The following is an 18,678-nucleotide window of genomic DNA, read 5'->3' on the forward strand; positions in this document are numbered from 1 at the left end:
GTGGGATGTTCTGAGTATGTGCTTGATGTGACATTGAACTTAAAACTTTTCATAATAAAAACCAGATATTGTGAGTTGTGAGTTCATGATATTTGTAGCGGAATTATTAAATCTCCATTAAATTTTTTTAATATTTCCATTGTTGAAAATTCCTTGGTTAGGAATGTCAGACTTCAATCATTCAAAAAGAGTAAACAATGCTATATCGTGCACTCGCATTCAAATATTCTTCTGTTTTGATCGTTTATTCAAGTAGTGTCTTATTGTAAATTGGAATAGCAGCATTCTTCTTCATTCAGAATTATGAGGTGGGAAAAATGATATTAAACCTCAAGTAGCCTACTTGAGCAATTTCTAAAATGTTATTTTTATTTTTTCAGATTACTGAACGCCAATGAGATTTCCTGCATCAGGAAGGACACTTTCAAAGACCTACATAGCTTGAATTTATTGTAAGTTTGATCAACATCTCATTATATTTCATCATCTCACTAGGTTTATCTTCGAAAAATTTTTATAATTAAAATTCTTCCAGAAAACCACTCCCACACCCTGATCACGAGAGGGACATGTACACGATCAGTGCATACATATACAAGTAATAAGTAATATTATTTAGCCCACGTGCCCTCCGACTTGCAGTCTGTGAAGTGAAGTGTAGTCTATGACGTGACGTGACAAGGCGGCCATATTGAAGCAGCGCCTTGCCTTGCATTAATTAACAGCACAAAGGGTTGTGACATCATGTGACATCTGCTCGCTGCCTTGCAAGATCAGGCAGGCAGAACGAATCTGGCTCGATTATAATTTGCACTTCTTCAAATCATTCATTCATCAGTTTCTCCTCTCTTCTTTGTTGCTCTTCCTCGTTATGACATTCTTGCACTCCGTTAAGTTAGTCTTCCTTGTTATTTCAATTTTGTGCTTTTCGTTATTCATATGCTTCCATTGCTCATTTCCTAGTATCTAATATTTCCTCGCCTATCGATCAACTTTCATTTTTTTGTTATCTTTTGCAGTAGTTTGCAAAGAATAAAAAAATATACAAGGCTCTTGTCTCATTGACTTGATGATTATGTAACGGAATATTGTGTAATGTTCGTTAATATTCCAGCTCAGTGGAAACTGTACATCTTGTTTCAATATTGGCTGCAGTTAATACAACTGTCTGTTGTTATATTTTACTGAGTTATGGATTATTTCCATCCATCAATATTGCTCAGCTTCATCTTCAAGAATCAAGTACCTATACTTTACATTGAATACATGTATTGGATAGTGCTCATATTATTCAATAATATTGAATGTATATAGTGACAGGATATTTAACACAATATACTCCTATGAGTGTAGGTAGTCTATTGCCGTCGCAACTTCAGTGTGTTATCACACTGAATAACTCTGTAGCGGTCATGGGTTCGATTCCCATTTCATCTGGCATGTAATTCACTAACCATAGTACTCAAGCATAAGTCGTTCAATTATGTGGACTCCATCAGCAAAATAAAATATGAGAATGTTCCTCACTTTTCATATTTTTTTCTTTTGAAAATAAATGCATTAGTATGATACAAATACCAATAGGATCAAGTAGATTACCAGTCATGATAATTCAATATTTCAGGTATGATGGTTCTATCAACCTCTGAGAACGTCTGACATTTTCCTGATTTTCTTCTTAGAATACATCCAGATAAATGGACATTACTTCTTGAAAAATTTCTGTCACCTTGAAGCTTGAACCTTGAAAGAACTTTGGGATTTAGATTGTGAATTTTAGATTTCAGCAAAAACCTGAGAATATACAAAGAAATAGGAAAATATGTTTTCCTTCTTTCGAGAACGGAAAACACTGACTGGAAAATCCTGTTTATCGTAGCATCGCCATTTTATGTTGGGGACCTTCTTTTCTTTCCGCCTCTTCTTCGATCTGCTTCTATCAAGATTTGGGTTGCATGCTTCCCAGTATAGCTGCTTCACTGCGTTGTTCGTAGCGTTCGGATGAGAACGTCGGCAAACAACGCTGACACTGCGATTTCTCTACTTTATTTCTTGTCGTCCAGAATCTTGCTTCCAACTTTTCTCCAAGATCGTTTGAAATTTGCTTTGTTTGGCTTTTCATAGCACGATAGCATATTTGTATTGATTTTTATTGGTGGCTATTGAAAGATTTGAGAAACCTGAGATTCCTCATCCCTCAAGATATTATTTTATTATTCATTTATTTATTCATCTATTGTACAAAATACTACATTCGTAAAATAATTATGACATTGAAGGAAAAACTAGGCTGAGCCTGTACTATTTCTCTCCAAAAAATTTGATAAAAAGTTAATGTTGTCCAAAGTTTGAGGTTATAACACACTGCTTTGTCACTTGATTCTTGTCAAGGAATAATGATTTGAAGATTTAGAATTTTGAAGGTTGACATGATACTACAAATGAATCACAGAATGTATCACAATGAATAAAAAAATTAAGAAAGATTGCACTTATTTGAAAACATTTGAATACAAAATCACAAACCTACTCACTATTAATGAAGAGACTTTGAAAACTTGATACAAAAATATTGATTATATAATCTCACAAATATAGAGTTTCTAGGGGATGAATGTAGATAAGAAATATGAACATATAAGATGAGAGAAGCCATAATACTGATCATATTCACAACTTGCAGAATATTTCGCAATATTGTTTATCAAATACATCGTACTGTAGTACGGTACTATATTTTACGAAACAATAATAATTACTCAACAATCATACTAGATCATGGCATTGGGATCTGTTGAAATTACTGTAAGTTTACATGTTATTTTATGTTTCACTGCAGTATGCCTTTCCCAATCAATAAATTTTATGCACTATTCTATATTATTTATCACCATAGTAACACTTGGAGTTATCCTTATATATTATAATCCTGGACAACACTTACATTACAGTAATTACAGTCATTAGATCACAATCATCAATCATGATAATGTCTCTTGCAAAACCGACATAAATTTTTCGAATATGTATATTAATTATTTACGGCTCTCATTCAAGCGTGTATAATGTGTATTTTTGAAGGAATCAAAAGTTCTTATCTCATTGTTTTAGAACCAAAAATCCTTATTCGCGAAAACAAAAACAAAACACATACCGATAGTCTATTACTGTACCAAACATAATTTTAATACTAAATTTCGTTGAGAAAAATTTTGTTTACACCCAATTGAACACCAACTAAGGCCTATATTACCGTACTTCATGAAAAGTTGTTTATCTCCATGATGAGGTTGTTAGTAAGAGTGATAATTTTGTCAAATTGGGTAACAATGAATTTCCTCCTACTTTGTCTTCCTGCTGGATCGTAAATCGAGATCAGCCCTGAGGTTGAGATCGCCGCGTTGTCTGTAATGGAAATATTTACATAATGGCTGTGGGTGCTTTCGTGTGTGAGTGAAGGGAAAGAGAGGGCAGCATGTTCAGGGCGTAAAATAGAATAAGGAAGACGCATACTACAGCAACTGTTCAGTATTCAACTGCTGTAGTTGTTAAGGGGGGAGGGAATTTTGGGGGATTTAAGTGCTGTAGCTACCTGTTGAGCTGTACCTCTCACCACTATTTCGTAATTTCCTTCCTCTCTTTCTTCTTCATCATGCCTCTCAATTTTCTTCTCCGTCATTCTCATTCCTAGACCCACGTTAAAAAAACGTGATCCTTATTGTGCGAAATTTGTTGTGAACGTCATTGTGAAAAGAACGTCTATTCCCTTCCCCTTGAAGCGTTCGCAATTTTTATCTATGGTTTGTTTTGTTTTCTTATCGCCTTCTGGTCCCCATATCCTCCCATTCATTCTACTAATACCTGTATGATACTTCAATTTTCATTCAATTAATATACTCTCATTGACAGAGATAGACTCTGGTGTATATCTATCTGTATGATGTAGAAATTGTTCATCTACTTGAATTTTTCGAGAATGATAATTGATTGTCTGAATTAAAGTACTATTTTACTATGAAAAATATCGACTGGATGAAAATGATATTATTCTATAATTGAAACAAGCATCCTGTACGATTCTATCTATTAATACTATTACTATATATACCGAAGCTTTATTTCGTTCATCAGAATTCACCATGATTTAATTTATGAAAATATTAGGTATTGTAAATAAAATAATCTGTGAAAACAGAAACTGACTGTACGATTTTCTAGAAACAGAGATATAAACCAACATAATCTTAGGAAGATGGTTGAGGATTGGTCGCAGAGTTCTCTCCCTGACTGATGAGGAAGAAACTCGATATTGAAGAGCGGGACCCGGGAAGGTGATCTTACTTCTTCCCAATACGTCATTTCGACTTCCTTCTTCCATTGCTCAAAGTCACATAAACGTCGAATGTTTCATATTTGAAGCGCTGTTTGTCAGTATCGCAAGTCAGTTATTCGGAAAGTGCAGACCACCCTTCTGCACTTCACTGCTGCTGCTGCTGCTGCTGCTGCTGCTGCTGCTTAACTCTGATGGAAAATGAAATATGGAAGTATTCTGCTTGCAGATGAAACAGTTTTCGTAGTTCAGTGAACCCTAGGGGGTGAAGAAGAATTTTGGATTGTTTTCTTCCACTATAAACATGATTATGATAACTCTCCATTATATTGTGTATCACAATATTCCAGTCTTAATACACACTTTGCATGTACAAATTTGCTTGGGTTTGATCGATTGATGTTATAAAATATAAACTGTATGATTCATTACTGTTCTGTTTGTTTGTATATGTATAACGTCATGTTTCAAGAACCTGAAACAGTCCACGTCGATCAATATCAGCTCCATATACAATTTGTGGAATAATTTATGTTATAAGGTCTTTATTGACAATTTGTGGAATAACTTATGTTATAAGGTCTTTATTGACAAAATATAGCTGAAAGTCAATATTTCGCGATCCTATTGAATCTAAACTGAGTGAATTAATACTTGCAGAATGTTTGATTTAAGAAGTTTACCACAGGTAAAAATGAGCTGATAATATAATTTGTAGGTTGTATTCATCCATCATTTGCTGAGAAATTTGTTAGTTTGTTACATATTTGTAATTTATTTTGCCCTCCTCATCAAGAAAAGTAGCCTAACACATAATTATATATTTTTCAACAATTGCTGGTTTATTAATTCATTATTATCATCATCATTTTATAGTTCAAAATTATTCTTCCACGCAGTATTATAAATTTAAAAAATTATTTTAGTTGTCCTGAAGTTTAATTATTCCACTTCCATAATCTTGTAAACCCCTGTCCAATTCCACTTACTATTATTTCAATTATTCCACTCTAATAATTATTCATGTAAACTCATCCAATTATCTGGTGTTATAATAATATTATCTTTAAACAATGACTTTAAAAAATGTTATTGCTCTGCACTGGAATAATTTCATAATCAAACCAAATGAATAATTCATAAATGGATATAATCATATGACAACCAATTTAATTTCCTCTTACCTAAGTTATAGATATCAAACTGTTTTTTAAGATGGCTGTTTTTACTTTCCTTGCCCTATTACCATAGGTAAGGAAAGTATTGCTTTCCGAAAAAAATTAAGGTACCCCAATTTCTAAATTTCTATACGTTTCAAGGTTCCCTGAGTCCAAAAAAGTGTTTTTTGGGTATTGGTCTGTATGTGTGTGTGTGTGTGTGTGTGTGTGTGGTGTGTGTGTGTGTGTGTGTGTGTGTGTGTGTCTTAGTCTTCAAATACTATCCACTTGAATAGACGGTCTTCTGTATGTGTAATCTGTGACTAAGCTTCCATCTAAAAAATTGTATATTTCCAGGAAATAAATAGTCTAATAAAAAAACTATGAAAATTGATTCATTGAGCTCAAACGGACAATTTTCGATTGAATCAAAATTTAATTTTTTCAATTTCAGTAGCACTTTTAAACGTGACTCATAAACATTATAATACATTGCACAGTACCAGTTAGATTTCACGCTTTTGAAACATACCTTTTTAAATTTAAATGAGAATGTAAAATATAACATGTAAACCATAAATAATTGAGAAGTACGTTTTCGCAGTCTAAGAAAACACCGATAGGCGTATCTGCTGATTTCAGACAATCATGACTCTTGAAGCGAAACCTTTTTATTGCAGCCGATATTATCAGATCGCGTCGCGTCGGTCGGTCTGTCGTAGACGTCGCGTAAAAACGCATTTTTACAACCGCGTACCCCCTTTTTATTTTCGTTGGGGGGAAAAGAGAGTGCGAGCTACCTAGCAGCTAATACCAACTACGTATTCTTTGCCTCACAGTTTCTTACTCATCGTAAACCGATATAACACTGAATAGCTTACTCCGACAATAATGTTTTCCACATTTTTATTATATCGCTGGTTTTTTGCCCTGTTATATTTCTTTGTGTTATAATATTGTGCGATCATTACATTATAATCTTTACTTAATAATCGAGGTATTATTATCATACAGTATATAATTTATCAATCGTTGTTGGCTACAAAACCACAATTTACATATCTGTCATATTTTACTGGCAGGACCTCGAGACTCGTTATAGTATTTGAATATGATGTATGGAATTAGTTTCTCTATTTATTGTCCGTTTGAAAAATGAAAAGTCAATTTTCTCCTGTAGTAAAATGGATAGAAGACGGCTCATGATATTGAAACAGTGATAATCTATAACATTGTATTATTATTTTGATGTTGATGACGTTAACGTTTGCTCCTTGTTCGCAGATCTCTCTATGACAACAACATCAAATCTTTGGCGAACGGCACCTTCGATCCTATGAAAAGTATACAAACTTTGTAAGTAAAAGAATCTCGATCAATTTCTTCTGAATGATATTTAGAAGTCGAAATGATATGAAAAAATTCTCATAATTGAATTCTATAACAAATCAAGACTACCTACCCTAGTGAATATATTTTTTATATTGAAACTAGCCGTCAGGCTCGCTTCGCTCGCCATACCTGTCTAGCCAGGGGGCGGAGCCCCCTGGACCCCCGACTGGATCGTCCAAAAATGAGTTCAGCGGGCTCGCTTCGCTCGCCTGCATTTTTAATTTGAGCATGCTTCATTCCATCAGAGAGATTGGCTATGGCTGGAGAGAGGGATGATCCCATGGGGGCACCTTCAATTTGTCTGTAGTATTGGTTATTGTGGATGAAATATGTATTTTTCAGGCAGTGGCTTGTCAGGTTAATGATTGATTTAGAAAAGTGTGCATTTTGATCCATGATGATTAGGGCTTCATCAACAGGAATGTTGGGGTACATGGAAATGATCCATGTACCCATGTACCCCAACATCCATGTACCCCATGGCCCATGATTTCCATCAAAGATCAAGGATCAAGACAATCAAATCAATACTGAAGTATAATGGTTACAATAATATAATAATTGAAAAACACCTGACACCTTCAAAACCTGAAGAAAAACTCAAGGAAGAGAAAGCATTTGAAAAAACCTTCCCCCTTCCATACATTAAGGGTACCACCGACCGTATCGGGAGAATACTAAAAAAAACATCAAATCAAACCTGTCCACAAACTATTTCGAAATTACTAAAGAAGCCCGTTCAGAGATTAGAGCTAGAAAATCAAGGCGTTTACAACATCCCATGCCTGAATTGTGACAAGATGTATGTAGGTCAAACAAATAGAAGAATTTCAGCCAGGATAGAGGAACACAAACTGAGCATAAAAACAAACAATCAACCTCAGCTCTTTACAACCACGAAAAAACTCAGGGCACAAAATAAACTTCAACAATTCTAAACAAATAGCCAATATTCAAGATTTTCGGGTTAGGACTATACGAGAGGCTCTGGAAATAGAGAAACAAGGTAGCCTTAACAAAAGGGATGACAGTACAAATATCTCTTCTCTTTGGAAAATCATTCTGAACACAACAAACACATCACAAAAGCCAGACACTTCTCCGGGTATTCCATTCACCCAGCAGCGCCAGGCCGAACACGTGGAAGAAGGAGAAGGGAGGAAGTACTCCCTTCGACCACGAGGAAGAATTTCGAAGCAAAGGCAGGAGTCAGTGTAGGTGTGACTCAGTGACTGCGCTCAGAAGATGTCATTTGGTATAATGGCGAAACGTCAGCAAGTAAGTGAAACTGCTTATCGGATGTACCCGGTTGATAATTTACCATATTCATCCATCCGCGAATTTTTAAAAGTCAACATATATACCGAAACCCGGTTAACCGAAACCTGGGTCAAACAAAATGGTTACATAATTCCAGACATATCACTAATTACTGTAACACTTGGACCCGGTTTCTCAAAAGCAAGTTGTATTTTGATCATGATTTAATGCCACGAAAACCAATCAAAGAAGACTTTTTCGGATAGAAGGCTTCTCTGATCGGTTCACATGGTATTCAATGTATTCGGTTGAAATTTAACAGAATTTTGTCCAACTGAGACTAATTATTATTGTACATTATCTATTTTACTTCCTTAGTTTACAATCTTATTCATGATTCTCCATTAACTTCAATTGTCCAGTTTATATTTTTTGTATTCCATTAATAATTTTTTTCTAGCTGAAATGAAACACTGTATTATTTAAATATAGTTTGTTTGTGAAATACACACCTTATATTAGTAGGCTATTTTTGGCATAATAATATGAAGGTTTAACCAAAAAAATTGTTATTTTTTTCAACCTTTATTTACTTATTATTTATTATGTTAGCACAAACAATTCAATAATCGGAAAAGAAAAAGCCTGCTATTGCCCAAATTTTTTTCAATTTCCAATTTAGTTTCAAATTGTCCAATTATTATACATGGGTTATGTCCATTTCAATTTCTACGCCAAATCTTTATTCTGGGGCTCTAGTGCATAGTTCTACGGGATTGCTGGCTTATACCCTTTCAAATGGCTCCCCCACCCCTTTATTTTGGTTAACCGGGATTCTACTGTAGTTCTACGGGGTCGCTTGTACCAATTCATTGTTGTTTTTTCAAGAATAATGATTCGATTTGTGTGTTGGCAGACACCTGGGTCGCAACCCGTTCATCTGCGACTGTAACCTGCGGTGGCTGGCCGAGTACCTGCACCGCAACCCAGGCATCGAGACGTCGGGCGCCCGCTGCGAGACACCCAAGCGCATGCAGCGGCGTCGCATCGAGGCTCTTCGCGACGAAAAGTTCAAATGTAAGGGTAAGCGAAGCCATTCTCTTCAGCCCAGTTCGATACGGTATGTGACCACCCTCTCACTCCACCGCTTCCTTAACCCCTCTAAAGCTAATAAAATAATGTTTAATATACTAATAAATGTGTTATTAGCAGGCCTCAATAATTGTTTGAACTAAAATACTGTATATCAAAACTTTATATTTTTCATCATAAAACTAAATAGAAGTTTATGCATATATTCATATTATTATATCATAATATTACATTCACTAGAATTTGTTTCATCTAATCCTGAGTTCAGTTGAACAAGAGCAAATAATTTCAAAACACTCAAAACTATAATAAGTACTGATAGAAGTATGGACTCCACATTACAACTGTCATACTGAGGTCAGTATGGCTTCTAAATGATCTATCCATCTATACAGTTTAGTCGAAGCGAATCATTTCTAGAATTTTTGTAATCGAAACCAGACATAAACAAGAATACTGTTGAATTAGAGAAAATGATATTGCCTTACTGATATTTGTGCGTGATGGTATGATTAACTATTAATTCTATTAGATCCCAATAAGTATTATATTATTATATCCTTATAATAATAAGTATTTCAAAATAAAATAATCAAATAGATGCATCTCAAATTGGAAAAAATTACCCAAGAAATATTAAAATAGAAGCAATAATACTATTATGACGTTGTCAAATCATGTTCAATGCTTATAATGTGATATCTTATCATATTCATCAACGCAGTATCATTTGAATAGCATTTTTTCAAGCATTCAACATTCAAATCAAATCTTTCATAACTCCAGAAAAAGATAAATTCAGTGATCATGTCTAGTAACATGTTTCAGGAACAATATGAGATTAGTAATTCCTTTGAGGAGCTTGATTTTTTAATTATCACAGAAATATAACAGCAGGTACCCACGTTCAAATGAAATCAACAAGAAGAATGAGAGTAGTTTCAATCTTGTTAGTGCACAAATATAATATATTATGAACTGACCCATTTCCCTGAACCTTTATCCCAGCTTCCTAGTATCTACCGTCTAATACCGTAACTTGGGTGAATGGCTTCTTTTAATATCTAATCATAGTTTACTGTAATATTTCTGAATGTTGTTGAATTAATGAAATTTATGCTTCTGGATTTTATAAATTGAATAAATTATTCTTCTTTTGCGTGATCTATCAAGTTTTATATTGAGTTTATTTTCAAAGTCAATTTAAAGCAAAGTTAAAGTCGAAGTTGATCGGTTAGAACACAATAACACTCACTGAATTTGTTGGAATCTCACAACAAGATGATTATATTCTTTAGCCTTTACTTGACAGGTGCAAGTAAAAGTTTTGTGCTTATAAGGTAACCAAAATTTAATTCAAAATACTTCAATGGAAAATAAGCCTTGGACACATAACACCTCTCTTATATGACAACACGTAGGATACGGTACGTCTTATTCTCCTACAAAGATGAAAAACGGTTTTAAACTCAATATTTATTCCAAAATAATATTTATCACAGATAATTTTCCATAGAAAAGCTCATATCTTTGATTTCATACTTACGAAGGACTTATCTGATGCAGGAATTGATGATGACATAATATTTGACAGAACCCAATTCAGAAGGAGTATTGCAAAGTGGGAAATACGTCCAGTAGAAATTAAGAGGAGGAATGTGGTCTTTTCCCAAGAAAGAAGAGAGGCAATATCGGCCAAAATAAAAAAATCGGGAGAATCGAAGAAATAAGGATCTAGTACGGCATCCAAAGTAGCGATTTCCATATAAGGGAATTTGACGCACAATAATAATATTATATAGCCTACTCAAAATATGAACTCTTCTAATGCTATTAGCATATTTCATTATTATTGCTACGCTATTTTTATTTTTTACTCATTTAATATTATTTTGCAGGTGTCGAAGATTTCCGCACGCGATACGCCGGTGATTGCCTGATAGACAGCGCCTGTCCTAGTGGCTGCACTTGTGATAACACCATCGTTGACTGCTCAGCCCGTGGTCTAAAGGAAATACCAAAAGATATACCAATGTACACCACCGAACTGTGAGTACATTGGAATTATAATAAATCAAATAATAATTAATTTTGGTATTCTAATTCTAATTGCTTTATTCATTTTATTGGTCAGTCATAGTTTACGTTTTCCCTTCTATTTATTCAATTCACCAACAATAATAAATTAAATTTTGATCCGTCAGTTCCATCCAATTTCTATTTTAATACACTGGCAGACATACTGTATTCTATATAAGCTCTAAATGCCAAGCCTGATTATTTAAGTGTAAACAACTGACCACTTTTCAATAACATGATATGTTTGAAATGTTCTCAAGAGTGTCCAACTTTATTATGCTATGAGTGTTTCACTATGATCAGACTGCACGTTAATCATAAAGTACTTTCACCCTGGGTGAATACCAAAAATGCACTACTTCCATGGTTCCTACATTCCTCCAGTCTATCGACTGTTGGTGAAGACAGAAAAATACTTTATGAATATAACTTATTAAAATCAGGATATCATTGTTTTTTATATTGATTTTTCTGCCAGTAGAGAATATTCATAACATTACATTATGGACTAACAATCATTATTATTTTCGAATCATGTGAAAGATGAATTCTACGAATTGTGTTTCCCCCATTTTATTATTCCAAGTATTATATAGTTGATGTATTTGATTTATTTCTCAGACTTCTCAATGATAACGAGATCGGACGAATCAAGTCTGATGGATTGTTCGGACGACTGCCGAATCTGCAGAAGTTGGACTTGAGGAGAAATCACGTGACTGGAATCGAGGAAAACTCTTTCGAAGGCTGTTCCAAACTAACAGAGCTTCTGTTAGCTGAAAACAAAATGAGAGAAGTGCATAATAAAATGTTCACTGGATTGCACAACTTGAAGACCCTGTGAGTATTGTTTTTAATGCGAGTAAGCGTTCAATATAGTGCTATTCATCTTTTCTGTGAATCAATTCCTGGCCAACATAGTTATGAAGAGAATGTTGATCGTCTATTTTTTTGTCCCCTTAAGTTCAGTGAATAAATATTTCTTGGAAAAAGTGAAGTATTGTAACTTTAGTTCGAGTTTTCATGGCATTGAAAAATGTATCTTTGTTACCAACGACAGCAATAATAATAATTTCATTACTCAATGTAGCATTTATCTTCGATAACAGTTACACTGTATTCAATTTTATATTGTATTCAAAACAAAAAATGTTAAAATAAGTTGTTTTTCAAAGTGGATTTTTATAGATTTTTTCTATTCTTGTATTTTTAGCCGGTACAATGTTTTGTAATAATATGTTGTGTGCGAAATAAATTAATTTTTGAATTGAAAAAAATTGAAAAATTGAATTTTTCATTGATTCTTATCATCTAATTGATTTATCAAACTATTGTGAAGTTTTTTGCTATTTTGAAGTGGATACAACTATTAGTGATGTATACAGGTCTATGCCACGTATGCCTGTTTATACTGAGGTTTTCGAGAATAACATGTTTCCATGTAAATTCTAGGAACCTCTACGGTAACCAGATAACCTGTGTGATGCCTGGATCATTCGACTCCATGTCTACGTTACGGACATTGTAAGTTTTAAGCTATCTATCATTTTCATGTAAGTCTTATTCATCAATCAGAATTTGAAGAGAGGGGATTCCATCTTTTAATAACGTTATAATGAGGTTTCTACTAATTAGTCTCTCTTTAATTGCGATTTTCAATTGTTGATTCGATTTTCAAATGTCATTTCTATCGTATTAAAACTCCTCAGTTGAGACAACCTCGATCCAGTATATTCAACCTCAAATTGGATTGATTTTTTCAAGATTTACGAGAGAAACAGTTTTTGGCTGGAACAATGTAGGTTCTCCTACAACTTTGTCAATTGTTGAATCAGTATCCATAGAGTATTCAATACTCAATCTACAATTACGACAATCAATACATAAATTATTAAATTTATCATCTTCAAACCAAATGATTGCATACACAAGATATAGAATATAAAATCAGAAATAACAATACACAGATAATCGAAGTTCATAGAGCCGTATGGCTAATAAGAATTATTATTGATATCAACCCACTGAACTACGACACGGTAACTCACGTATACAAGAATAATATTTATTAGTAGGTAGTGATGATGGAAAATTATCAATTCAAACAGATTCTTCAACTATCTTTCCCTGTAAGAAGTGTTTTCTCATTGATTCTTATAATAATTATTGTACTGTACCTCAATGGCTGTAGCTAATAATAATGTACTAACTCTTATCACTGTATTATAAAATGTATACTTGGAAGAATCTCTAACTGGCAGCGTCATAATATGATGCAATGTATATTATCTTAGCCACCTCTAATACAATATTAATTGTATTAGAGGTGGTTATGATATTATACAATAGCTGTCAGTATAATTTTGAAATATATATTGTATTGATAATTGGTGTATTTTTAAAAGGCAGAATGAAGTTTCATTTTTATAGTAGTTGTACCTAATTAGTTGAAGAATCCCAATTTCATTTGAAGGTTGAATGTATGAGTTTGCTTGTTTTTTAGAAACCTGCTGTCGAACCCGTTCATGTGCAACTGCCACCTGGCGTGGTTTGCGGAGTGGCTTCGCGGCCACGAAGCGACAATCGCCGGTGGAGGCGGCCCGAAGTGCGCAGGCCCGGCCCGAGTCAAGGACGCCGCCATCCACGAACTGCCACACCACGAGCTGCAGTGCACCAATGACAACGACCAGGGCTGTCTGGGCGACAACTACTGTCCGCCACTGTGTGTCTGCACCGGCACTGTCGTCCGCTGCTCCCGCGCCAAGCTAACCGAGATACCGCGTGGCATTCCGCCCGAAACGTCCGAGCTCTACCTCGACTTCAACGAGATACACAAGATTCACGTCGACCGCATCAATCACCTCAAGTCGTTGACTAGATTGTAAGTGTATCCAGCGTTCAGGGGTATCTTATTGTTAACACAGCTATAATTCTATTTTTATTACTGTATAGTAATTATTTCAAATATCCAATGATAACTATATAAATAGAACCACGGTATATAGAAGACGGTAGGTGTCACGCGCATGTTTGTGCTAAATTTCCGGTGTAGCTGACGTCATTCTATATCAAATCATCTGTTTTTAATAAATAAGTTTCATAAATTGCCAATAGGTGTTAAAAACCTCGGTTGTTGGCGATGACGCAATCTAGCTGGCTGGTCACTGCGCCCATATTTCGTGTTACCTACCGTTTTCATCTAAATACCGTGAATAAGAACTTCTAAGAACTTCTGCTACAGCAAATACGAGATTTATATAACTCTATTTATATCGCTTTCATTGTATATTTGAAATAATTATTGTACAGTGCTGATATTCCAGCAATTTTTCAACTGCAATTACTAATAAAATGTTCCATGTATTTTATTTTTTCCTCTACAAATTTGAATAGAAGTGAGAGAAATCTGTCTGCTGCTGGTTCTCTTCCCATTCAAACAATAACAATATTTACCAATTAACAATAATTTTTAATTTTTCTGTCTGAAAATAGCATTATTATTTCAATTCAATTTATTATTCGATTAGCTGAATATACAATTTATTATAGTAGTCACAATAATAGTATAGGACCTAGTATAGGCCTACCTACTATATGAACCGAACTCATAAGATAACTAGTATCAAGAGAAAAATGAGTTAAAGTGTTAAATGTGCACAATGAGTCAAGTAGAACAATGTCATATAGTACTAAAAAAAAATAAAATCAGTACAGGAATAGGCATAAGAATTTTGAAACAGAGAAAGAATAAAATGAGAATTAAATGTGACGTGCTCTTTGAGACTCGTAAGAATCCTTACATTCAAAAGTTGAAAATGTTTTTGTTCCCCCATGATTAACTACTATATGGTTTCAAAAAAGTCCAGGACAGCTTCTGAAACGGTTGGCCTATATTATATTAGCGTAGGTCTATAGTTAGGAGACGGTTAAGTGAAGCTGGGGTTTCGTTCGTGCGTAAATGCGTCGTCGACCACTACAATGAGAGAATCTAAGATTGGATACGGTAGGTAGATTTCAATTTGTCTACATAACCTAAAAGATTATGTTCAATTATACAGAGTGGGTGAAAAGTCCGAGAACGGCCTTAAAATCTCATACACAAAGGTAATTTGACGGTGAGTGTGATTGGGGATCCTACTCAAATTTAAAACACTACTTTACTATGACTTTAAAAATCTGGTCCGCCATCTTGAATGCTACTTAATTTTTTTAAATAGGAAGGTGGTCATGCGATATATGATTTCGATACGGAATTTCAAGAAAAAATGGATGACGAAAACCCCACATCGATATCTCAAACTGTTAAGAAGATATTTACATTATCAATCAGTAGCATGCAAATCAGAAATGAAATAAATGAGTGGTATTGATTAATAATGTGAATATCTTCTAAACGGTTTGAGATATCGATGTGCGGTTTTCGCCATTCATTTTTTCTTGAAATTCCGTATCGAAATCATGTATCGCATGACCATCTTCCTATTTAAAAAAATGATGTTGCATTCAATATGGCGGATCCAAGATGGCGGACCAGATTTTTAAAGTCATTGTAAAGTAGTTTTTTCAATTTGAGTAGGATCCCCAATCACAGCCACCGTCAAATTACCTTAGTGTATGAGATATTAAACCGTTCTAGAACTTTTCACCCATTCTGTATTTTAATGGGGCAGGTTGAGCTTACACTTTCTTATACTTTTTGGCAGTATTATTAGAAATGTTTGATTCTTTAATAATAAAGACAAAAATTATGAAAAGCTATTTGATCAGCTGTCTTAGTACACTTGAAATTTGGACAATATGAATTTCAACAATGCTTGTCGTCGACTGCGGAAATTTACGCACAAACGAAAATGCCCCTTAGTATACCTATTGAATATTGATTCATTGCAGGATTGACATACCCGGTACGGTACGTTTACTAATTCATGTCTATTTTTGATTTTTTGCAGAGATTTGAGCAACAACCAAATTAAGATTCTTTCGAACTTCACCTTTGTCAGTCTATCGAAACTTTCCACTCTGTAAGTACAGCTTTGTGATTTTTCTTTCCATGCTAATTTACATTATAGCCTCGGTATTGTGTATTGGTCTACTTCCATGTTATTATTACATTTTCTATTGTGAATGTTAGAAATTTCTTACATTATACAGTAAGTAATATTTCAGAAATGAAGAATGAATATAAGCATATGCTGTTTATTAATTCATTATTCTTTTTTTAATTATTCCTCTTCTCGAAAGATGTTTCACGCATGTTCAGTGTATTTTTCCATCATTGATTGAATTAATTATGAAAAATTGTTTGTTTCAGAATTATAAGCTACAATAAACTGCAATGCATTGAAAGAGATGCACTTGCTGGATTGAAGATGCTCAGAATAATGTAAGTTGAATACCGTATCCATCTCCAAAATTAAATGTAGGCCTATGCGTCTATTTCCTCTGCACTGAATATATGCATAATATTGTAATTCTAAAGTTTCTCGATTCCTATCAAGAATCACAGTAATTAATTAAAATAATTAAGACCACTTACAACACTCAGAGTGATCTTCAACAGAGTATGATTGATCGTTGCCAAAAGCTTATAATTTGAAGATTGATAGAATGCTGTACCATATTATAGAGATTAGCCTAACCCTCGATGTGAGTCCACTCCTGTCATGATGATAATCATATATTATATTCATTGTAGTTATGAAACTATAAACTATGGACATTTATTCCATTACTACTGCGATTCAGATCTCCAAACCACATCAATCATGATTAATGAATTTATTTTCCACAGATCACTGCATGGAAATGACATCTCTATGATTCCTGATGGAGCATTTTCTGATCTTCATGCCATTACTCATTTGTAAGTTGAATATTTATAATAATATTCACTATCTCTTTAGTTAATACTATTCAAATAATCTATTTGATAGCTGTTGCTCATCAGAAAAAATTGAAAAATTGCCTAGAACACTTTCTCTTGTATAATTCATTCTATTAACCAAGGCTCTCAACACCTTACTTATCGATTCATTCTGGTTATCATAATTCATAAAGCACGCTGCTCAAATCAGGGACATTTAGCGTCCACTATAGCTGCTACGGGAACGGGGAATTGGGAATGTAGGTACGGAAATGTACGGTACATCTCAAATGCTGCTAGTGAACGTTCCATGTGTGCAGGTATGAAACGGGCTTTTGATGATCTACTGTATCATAATATTCTGCTTTTTTATAATATGCGATGGGAACTTATAATAATTACGTTGTTTCCCGCAAGATATTCACAATAAAATAGGAGCCTCCATTTGAATAATATTTCTTATACAGTGAGAATTACTTCAAATTCAACATTGGATGAATGGAGAGCATGAATATCATTTTGAAGAAATTCTGTCAGTTTGAAGTGAATTGCACTATAATTTATTGCGACTTGCAGTTTTCGTTAAAACTTTCAATATTAAATTTATTTTTGCATACCGTATAGCCTTCCAATAAAAACTTCGAATCCTTTCACAATAATGGATTGTGATAAGTTAGTTAAAAATAGGTAATGTTTGACTGCAGAGCGTTGGGCGCGAATCCACTGTACTGCGACTGCAGCCTTCGCTGGCTGGCCGAGTGGGTGAAGCGCGACTTTGTTGAGCCAGGCATTGCCAGCTGTGCCGAGCCCCCCACCATGAAGGACAAACTCCTGCTTTCGGCGCCTGTTTCTTCCTTCCAGTGCAAAGGTAGCCTGATCCAAACACTATTCAATAACTATAATGAACTATCAACAAACATACCAACTAATAAAACGTATAACTAACTACTATACATAATACACCGGTGGCACAAAAGTCTGTTAACTTTTAATCAGGATTAAATGGCACGAGAACCAATTAGTGAAGCCTTCTTCTCAGAAAACCATTCTCTTATTGTTTCTTGTGGGTTTCAATCATGATTTAAATTTAACAGGCTTTTGTGCAACCGGGCCAAAGAGATCAACTTTATTGCTGTAGCTTTTCAATCTACCACCACCGTATTGCATCGTAGAGTGTGAATTGCTAGAATCTACTGCTATAATGAGCTAATAATATAGAGCTATAATGTAAAGTCAAACTGCATTTCAATGTCATTTGATTTTTTTATATTTTTATGATGTATACAAATTATTTTGTGTTTTTTCAATAAATTGTTGTCAAAGTGAAGAAGAATCAATAAATTTATTATTATTCTAAAAAAAATAAAAAAAATTTTTTCTTGGTTGATAAATAAACGCTGCGCACAATGATTTCATCAATTTTTGCTGCTGAATTATAACTTACCAATTATCTTGCGAATTACTTATTGTCTTATTGCTAATTGTATTGTCAATTGAATTATCAG

General features: G+C 34.1%; 1 protein-coding gene across 1 annotated transcript in view; it reads left to right on the forward strand.

Moving 5' to 3' along the window:
* LOC111046664 (protein slit) overlaps nucleotides 1-18,678 on the forward strand; it is a 451,676-nt gene that overhangs the window by 408,854 nt on the left and 24,144 nt on the right. Inside the window, exons 11-17 of the mRNA XM_039427372.1 lie at nucleotides 11,932-12,150; nucleotides 12,763-12,834; nucleotides 13,814-14,191; nucleotides 16,260-16,331; nucleotides 16,622-16,693; nucleotides 17,102-17,173; nucleotides 17,878-18,041. Coding sequence (XP_039283306.1) covers nucleotides 11,932-12,150; nucleotides 12,763-12,834; nucleotides 13,814-14,191; nucleotides 16,260-16,331; nucleotides 16,622-16,693; nucleotides 17,102-17,173; nucleotides 17,878-18,041 — 1,049 coding nt within the window. The remainder of the gene's footprint in view (nucleotides 1-11,931; nucleotides 12,151-12,762; nucleotides 12,835-13,813; nucleotides 14,192-16,259; nucleotides 16,332-16,621; nucleotides 16,694-17,101; nucleotides 17,174-17,877; nucleotides 18,042-18,678) is intronic.

Source organism: Nilaparvata lugens, chromosome 4 (assembly GCF_014356525.2).
Source record: "Nilaparvata lugens isolate BPH chromosome 4, ASM1435652v1, whole genome shotgun sequence".
In the NCBI taxonomy this organism is placed as follows: domain Eukaryota; kingdom Metazoa; phylum Arthropoda; class Insecta; order Hemiptera; family Delphacidae; genus Nilaparvata; species Nilaparvata lugens.